This window comes from Canis lupus, chromosome 2 (genome assembly GCF_003254725.2).
Source record: "Canis lupus dingo isolate Sandy chromosome 2, ASM325472v2, whole genome shotgun sequence".
In the NCBI taxonomy this organism is placed as follows: Eukaryota; Metazoa; Chordata; class Mammalia; order Carnivora; family Canidae; genus Canis; species Canis lupus.
The window spans coordinates 29,036,618-29,045,363 of NC_064244.1; the positions used below are offsets into that span (position 1 = coordinate 29,036,618).

The 8,746-nt window shown below is 45.7% G+C and overlaps 1 protein-coding gene across 1 annotated transcript in view; it reads right to left on the bottom strand.

The window, feature by feature from the left end:
* NET1 (neuroepithelial cell transforming 1) overlaps positions 1-8,746 on the bottom strand; it is a 62,380-nt gene extending 53,634 nt beyond the window's left edge. The window contains exon 1 of the mRNA XM_025445180.3: positions 8,603-8,746. Coding sequence (XP_025300965.1) covers positions 8,603-8,730 — 128 coding nt within the window. The 5' untranslated portion in view covers positions 8,731-8,746. The remainder of the gene's footprint in view (positions 1-8,602) is intronic.

Genomic DNA, 8,746 nt, shown 5'->3' on the forward strand with positions numbered 1-8,746 from the left:
TAGAAGATCAACTAGGAAATACAAGACTTAAATAGCCTATAAACCAACTAGATCTAGCAGCCATCTATAGACACTACATCCAAAAGAATATAGGTTCTTTTCAAATACACATAGAACATTCTCCTTGAGAGACTATATTCTAGGGCATAAAACAACATTTAATATATTTAAAAGGATATAAATAATACAAAATACATTCTTAGCCACAGTGGAATGCAAGTGGAAATCAACAATAGGAAAAAAAATTGGGAAACTAACAAATATGTGGAAATTAAACAACCCACTCCTGAGTAAACAATGGGTCAATGAGTCTTCAAGAAGAAAGCAAAGAGAAAGCAATGAGTCTTCAAGAAGAAAGCAAAGAGAAATCACAAAATAATTTGAGATTAGTGCTAGTGAAGACACAAAACATCAAAATTTGTAGGATGCAACCAAAGTGGTGCTTGGGGAGAAAGTTACAGCTATAAATAACTATATTAAAAGATTTCAAAGAAATAGTTTTCCATTTTAAGACAATGGATAAAGAAGGGCAAACTAAACCCAAAACAAGCAAAGGAATAGAAATAATAATAGTTAAAGTAGAAATTAATGAAACAGAAAAAACAGTAGAGAAAAATCAATGAAATCAAAAGCTCATACTTTGGAAAGATCAACAAAATGGACAATCTCCAGACAGACCAAGATTAAAGGAAAGACTCAAATTACTAGAAACAGAAATAAAAGATAATAAATTATCATTTATCTTACAAAATAAAAGATTATAAAAGATACTATGAATAAGTGTATGCTGACAAATTAACTTAGATGCAATGAGCAAATTTCTAAAAGACACAAACTACTGAAACTGATTTAAGAAGCAGATCTAAAACAAGGGAAGAGACTAAATTAGCCATCAAAAAACTATAAAGAAAAGCTCAGGTCCAGATGGCTTTACCCCTGAATCCTACCAAACATTTAAAGATTTAATACCAATTCTTCACTAACTCTTCCAAAAAACGGAAGAGTAGGGAACACCATTCAATTCATGAAACCAGTATTACTTTGATGCCAAAACCAAAGACACTAGAAGAAAACTATATTGTGAATATAGATGGAAAAAAATTCTCAATAAAATACTAGCAAACTGAATCCAATAGTATAAAAGTTATACACCATGACCAGGGAGACTTATAGTCAGGCAAAGTTGTTATAACACCTAAAAATTAATGTAATACATCAAGGGTATTGCACCTGGGTAGCAAGGTTGGTTTGGGCATCTGCCTTCGGCCTGGGTCATGATCCCAGGTCCTGGGACTGAGTCCCGCATTAGGTTCCCTGCTCAGTGGAGAGCCAGATTCTCCCTCTGTTTGTGCTCCCTCTCTCTGACAAATAAATAAAAATGTTTTTAAAAATGCAATACATCAGGATCCCTGGGTGGCTCAGCGGGTTTGGTGCCTGCCTTCAGCCTGGGATGTGGTCCTGGGGTTCCTGGGATCGAGTCCTATGAGTCCCCCGTTGGGCTCCCTGCATGGAGCCTGCTTCTTCTTCTGCCTGTCTCTGCTTCTCTCTCTGTGTCTCTCATGAATAAATAAAATATTTTTTTTTTAAAAAAAAAGGCAATACAGGCAGCCCGGGTGGCTCAGCAGTTCCGCCTTCAACCCAGGGTGTGATCCTGGAAACCCGGGATCGGGTCCCACATTGGGCTCCCTGCATGGGTCCTGCTTCTCCCTCTGCCTGTGTCTCTTCCTCTCTGTCTCTCATGAATAAATAAAATCTTTGAAGAAAAAAAAAAAGGCAATACATCGTAACAATAAAAAACAGACCAAAGTTAGGGTGTGGCGGGGAGAGAAGCATCTGACAATATCCAATACCTTTTCAAGATAAAATCACTCAAAAAACTAGAAATAGAAGTTTGATAAATGGCAGTCTGATAAGGGCATCTACAAAATTCCACAGCTAACATCACAGTTAAAGGTAAAAGACTTGATGCTTTCCCTCCAAGGTCAGGAACTAGATAAGGATTTCCAGTCTCTGATTCTATTCAACAATGTACTTGAGTTTCTAGTGAAGGCAATTAGGGAAGAGAAAGAATTAAGGTATCCAGGTTGGAAAAGAAGAAATATAACTATTTTTATTTGTTGATGACATAACATTGTAGAAAAATCCTGAAGAATTCACCAAGAAAAACAATCAAAACGATAAAAAATGAGTTCAGCAACAGTGCTGGATACAAGAATCAATTGTATTTCTATACACTTGAAATTATGAAACTGTAAATGAAATTAAAGAAATTCCATTTACAATAGCATCCAAAAGAAAAAAAATACTTAGGAATAAATTAAGCAAATAGTACAAAAGTTATACTCTGAAAACTGCAAAATACTGATGAAAGAATAAAGATCTAAATAGTTGGAAAAACATTATTTGTTCATAGATGAAACACTTAACATGGCTAAGATGACAATACCTCCCACAACTGATCTACAGATTCAATGTAATCCCTATCAGAATCCCAGCTGATTTCTTTGTAAAAATGGACAAGCTGATGCTAAAATTCACATGGAGTTGCGATAGACCCAGAATAGGTGAAAGAGTCATGAAAAATGAAGAACAAAAGCAGGACTCGTATGTCTCGATTTCAAAATTTACTACAAAGTAATGATAATAAGGTGTGGTGCTGGAACAAGGATATACATACAGATCAAGGGAATAAAATCTAAAGTCCCAAAGGAAACAGATACTTATGATCAACTGGTTTTTGACAAGATGCCAAGCCCGTCTGATAGGGAAAGAACAGGTTTTTCAACAAACGGAGCTGGGGCAACTGGACAGCTACAGGAAAAAGAGTTCTCTTACTTCACATCATATATAAAAATTAACTCACATGGATCAAAATCCTAAATATAAGAGCTTAAACTGGAAAACTTAGGGGTAAGTCTTCACAACCTTGAATTTGGCAAAGGATTCTTAGATGTGACACCAAAAGAAAAAGCAACAAATACAAATAAGTTGGACTTCATCAAAATTAAAAAAAAAAAAAAAAAAAACTTTTGTTCTTCAAAGGACATCAGGAAACTGAAAAGACAACCGAGAATAAGAGAAAATATCTGCAAATCATAAATCTGATAAAGGACTTGAGTCTAGAATAAAGAACTCTTGTAACTCAATAATGAAGGACAAATAACTAAAAAAAGATGGGCAAAAGATGGCCCAGCAAAAAAGGCCCCATGATTCCATCTGTATGAAATGTCCAGAGCTGGGAAATACAGAGACAGAAAGAACTCAGAGCTGGGGACAAAGGAAGGGGAGGGGCTTTGGGGAGGTGGAATGATAACCAAAGGGCATGGGGTTTCTTTTCAAGATTAATAAAATTATTCTAAAATGGTGGTGATGGTTGCACATACGTGAATACATAGAAAAACATTGTATACTTTAAATGGGCAAAATTGTACTGTATGTTGTTTTTCAAATTAGTGTACAGTGAGTTTATCTACAGAAAGTTTTATATTTACATAGATTCATACACCAGGTTTTCTCCTTAATGATTTCCGGATTTGGTGTCAACTTAAATAGTTGTTTCTTCCTTCCTCCACTATTAATTGATATTACCCTGTCATATTTTGTGTCTTTATGCAGGTGTCTTACATTCTTTCTGGAAAATGGAATAGTTATTTCACTCCCTAGTTTGCCTCCAGGGTTCTTCCAAGTTCATTTTTATCCTCATGCCGCTTGTGTTAACCTCCTTTCTTCAGCAGACCTCATTTCTACCCACACAAAAAAATGGCAGCCTCAAATTCCCGCTCACAACGTTCCCTACTCCTCAAAACTTATCCAAAAGTAAGCCATCCATAGCTCTTAGCCAGGCTAAATTCTCTACCCTTAATCTGAATTCCATCCTTTTCTGCCTTCTTGGCTCCTTGCTTAATCATCCTTTCTTTCCTGTCTCCCTCTACCTATTTCCCAATCCTATCAAGTTTATACCTGAAGAGTCTGCCCCACAAAATTGTGTTGCCTCCCCCGTTACTCTTGCCTTCCTGTTGCAATGAAACTTCTTGAAAGTGCAATCCACACTGAGTATTTCTTGTTTTCCAATCTCATTGCCAGCTCTCATTCAAAAACTCATTTTTTATCCAGACTACTACAGACTGACTTCCCACCAAGTCATCATCTACACTTGGGATTTTTAATTTGGTATCCATAGTTGGACTGCAAGGGACTACAAATCTGAAATTTGGGGGTATTTTCTAAGACTTAAGGAGTGTTATGACCCCAATTGCTACCTACTTTTCTCAGTGAAGGCAGAATGACCTTTTAAATTGCAAATATGATCATGTCCCTGGCTTGTCTTTCAGTATTTCCCCATCACCTTTAAGATAAAACCCAAACTCTTATGGCATAAAGGACTCCTTCATGATGTGGCTCTTACCTCTTCAGCATAATCTCTCATCACTATCCCTAAATCCTTCCCTCCACACAAGTAGTGTCCAGTCACAGCCAACTAGGTGATATACAGAACTCATGCTCATTTGCCTCAGGGCCTTTCAGCATGCTTCTCCCCTGTAAGAAGCCACCTGTTTACACCTCTCTAGATTGGTCCTCCAAGACTCAGGGATTTCAACAGGAAATCATTTTCTGTTCTTTTCTTAAGTGTTCCCTTTATTTGCATCTATGGCATCCTGTGTACACCTCTACGTAACTTTTGTCACAACTGTAATTATCAATGTATCTTTCTTCCCTATAAAATTATAAACTCTTACAGATTAAGGATAGTATCTTCCATCTCCGTATTTCTAGTATCTGGCATTTACATATTTCCTGAATAAATCAAACCTCATTTTCTTCTCAAACCCTGCAAACATTCTAAATTCAGTATTTTATCTAGTCTATAGAAATGATCTAAGATGATGTTCTTCTCATGACCAGATTTAATGGTCTTTTTCTTCCTTATCCAACCTAAACTTTGCAGTCCTTCCTTATCAGTAACATTTGACATAGTTTACCATATCCTCTTTCTTGAAGTCCTTTCTTCATCTGCCCTCCTAGATACTGTTCTTACTTGGTTCTGAGAATTCTCTTTACCCTGACCTTTAAATATTGGGAGTGCTTCCAGAGTTTGTCCTCAAACTCTTCTTTATTTATACTCGCTATCTAGATGACTTCCCAGTTCCATGATTTCAAGCCAATTTGCTGACAACTCTCAAATTCGTATCTGGATATGTAGGTGGGTTCACTTAATGAAATTTTACTGAGCTAAACACAATTTGTGCACTCTTTCAAGTGTTAAAGTTCAATAAGAGGTTAAAAAAAGAGAAAAAAGCAAATAAGAGAGTAACGAGTAGAATAACGTATAGAATTGTTGAATCGCCATATTGTACACCTGAAACTAATAGAACACTGTATGTTGATTATATTTCAATTTAAAAAAAAGAGGAAAAAAATAATTGTGAACTCTTTATTTTGTGAACTCTTTAATAAGCGTCTCATAACCTACCAGAAAACAAACCTCCTCCAAGTCTTCCTTTTCTGACATGAGTAAAATCCACCCTTCTAGTGCTGAGGCCAAAAACCTCAGAGTGCTCCTTTGTCTTTTTCTCTTAACTCCACAGTTAATCCATCTGCAAATCCTGTCAGCTCTATTTTCAAGCACGTCCCAAATGTGAGTATTTTCCACATCTCCCACTCTGATATGATGTCTCCACTGCAATACCTTAATTGGTCTCTGCTTTTTAACAGAGTGGTATTTTTAAAATATACATCACATCATTTCCTCTAGCTTCCCAACTCACGAATTCAAATATAAAGCCCTTTCCGGGGCTCCTAGGTACTGCATGATATGGCCCCAGCCATGTCTCTGCATCCTTTGCCCTTCTTCCCCTGAGCACTAGCTCATCTTGGCTTCTTTGCAGTTCCTTAAACACACCAAACAAGATTCTACTTCAAGGCCTTTGCACTTGCTGCTCCTCTCCAAATATTCACAAAGCTTTAGTTCCTTAATTCCTTCAGATCTCAAATGTCGTTGTAAGACAGGCTTTTCCTTCTGCTCTTTTATGTTTTTTTAATTTTTATTTATTTATTTATTTATGATCGTCAGAGAGAGAAAGAGAGGCAGAGACACAGGCAGAGGGAGAAGCAGGCTCCATGCACCGGGAGCCCGACGTGGGACTCGATCCCGGGTCTCCAGGATCGCGCCCTGGGCCAAAGGCAGGCGCTAAACCGCTGCGCCACCCAGGGATCCCCCTTCTGCTCTTTTAAAAACAGCAACACTACCCCTTCCTTAGGTCTATTAATGCCTTTATTCTCTTCACAGCATGACCACCTGTTGTTTTATATATTTGATTCAGGTCTTTCTCACCCAATCAGAATTTTTAAGACTTATTAATTCATGAGAGACACACAGAGAGAGGCAGAGAGAGAAGCAGGCTCCATGCGGGGAGGCTGATGAAGGTCCTGGGGACTTGAGCCTAAGGCAGATGCTCAACCACTGAGCCAACCAGGTGACCCTCCCCTAGTGAGAAGTCAAGCTTCACAAGAACAGGGACTTCATCTACTTTATTCACCAGAACTCCCAGAATCAAAACAAAAAAACAAAAAACCTAGACCTCTGCGGAGTAACCTACTGATGGGTTTATAAATGCCTTGCTGATGAAAGTAAGGTGTCTTGGCTCTCAAAAAGGGATCAGCACATCAGGCATACAGGGAACGTAAGTCATGTACGGGACTCTGCCCAAAGCAGTGTGTGAAATGGCCCACAGGGGCTTCTGAAATGATGAGCAGAGGTGGAACTCACAGACGAGAACCACAAGCAGGAGCGAACAGGGCTCTCTGCGCAGCTGCTCCGTCCGCCCGGCACGGGCACCATCTCACTAGACGCCCGGCACAGGTCTCGACCTGTACAAGAGGGGGCCGGCACCGTCTCCAGGTACCGACGGGCGAGGGCGAGGACAGGCCTGACATGTAGGGTCCCACCTCCCACGTGGGTGGGCAAGCGGAGCTCTCCGCACTTCCCTGCAGCGCTGCTCCTCAGACCGCCTCCTGAAGCCCTCAGTGCCCCTTCCGGACACTCGGGACACTCGAGACACGGCGTGAACAGGGAAAAAGGGTCGGCGGCCACCCTCTCGCATCTCTGCACTGGGGAGGCTGGAACCGGCAGTTCTGCTCGGTTCACCGACTGGGCCAGTTCTCCAAAAGACCGATGCTGGTGTCCCCCAACATCACAGGCACCCTCTAGGCCAAAACCTCCCTGCCTGTTGGGAGTCACCCACGGCACTTTCAGGCTCCCGGTTTGCATTTAGGACCCGCCCCCGCCACGACCCCACCCCTGCAGCCAGTGGAGAGCAGGGTCACTGCCTCCTCTGAGCCTACCCCCCAGCTGAGCCGCCCACCACACCCCCCACCCCCACCCCGCTGCCTGGGGGAGGGGCAGCAGGAGGAGCCAGAGCAGCCTGAGCCGGTCCACAGCCAGGGGGGAAAGGGGAGGAGGAGGAAAAGGGGGAGGAGGAGGAAAAGGAGAAGGAGGAGGAGGAGGAGGAGGAGGAGGAGGAGGAGGAGCAGCCTGAGGCCCCCCCAGAGCAGGGGGAGGAAGGGGAGGAGAAGCAGCCTGAGGCCCCCCCCCCAGAGCAGGGGGAGAAAGGGGAGGAGGAGGAGGGGCAGCCTGAGCCCCCCCAGAGCAGGGGAAGGAAGGGGAGGAGGACGGGGAGCAGCCTGAGCCCCCCAGAGCAGGGGGACGCGGGGGAGGCGGAGCAGCCTGACCCCCACAGGGCAGAGGGAGGAAGGGGAGGAGGAGGAGGAGCAGCCTGAGCACCCCCAGAGCAGGGGGAGGAAGGGGAGGAGGACGGGGAGCAGCCTGAGCCCCCCCAGGGCAGGGGGAGGAAGGGGAGGAGGAGGGGGAGCAGCCTGAGCCCCCCAGAGCAGGGGGGGGGAAGGGGAGGAGGAGGGGGAGCAGCCTGAGCCCCCCCAGAGCGGGGGGAGGAAGGGGAGGAGGACGAGGAGCAGCCTGAGCCCCCCCAGGGCAGGGGGAGGAAGGGGAGGAGGAGGGGGAGCAGCCTGAGGCCCCCCCCAGAGCAGGGGGAGGAAGGGGAGGAGGAGCAGCCTGAGGCCCCCCCCAGAGCAGGGGGAGGAAGGGGAGGAGGAGGAGGAGCAGCCTGAGGCCCCCCCCAGAGCAGGGGGAGGAAGGGGAGGAGGAGGAGGAGCAGCCTGAGCCCTCCCCCAGAGCAGGGGGAGGAAGGGGAGGAGGAGGAGGAGCAGCCTGAGCCCTCCCCCAGAGCAGGGGGAGGAAGGGGAGGAGGAGGGGGAGCAGCCTGAGCCCCCCCAGGGCAGGGGGAGGAAGGGGAGGAGGAGGGGGAGCAGCCTGAGCCCCCCAGGGCAGGGGGAGGAAGGGGAGGAGGGGGAGCAGCCTGAGCCCCCCCAGAGCGGGGGGAGGAAGGGGAAGAGTAGGGGGAGCAGCCTGAGGCCCCCCCAGCAGGGGGGCGCGGGGGAGGCGGAGCGCACGCCCCCTCTGAGGCAGGGCTGGAGGCGGGGGAGGCCCCTCCTCCTCTCTCCCCTCCCCCCGGTCCCGCCCTCCAGCCCCCGCCCCTCCCCCTCCATCCCCTCTCCGCCCCTCCCCCGCTCCCCTCCCCGCGCCTACCCGCCGTCCGGCTCGGGCCTGGGGGCGTCGGCCGAGGGTCCCGCGGCGCCGTCGGCGTGGAGCCCGGAGGCCCGACGGCTTCGCCTCCGCGGCCGGGGCGGCTTCGGGGCCGCGGGCGCGGGCTCCATGGCGCGGAGGGGGCGG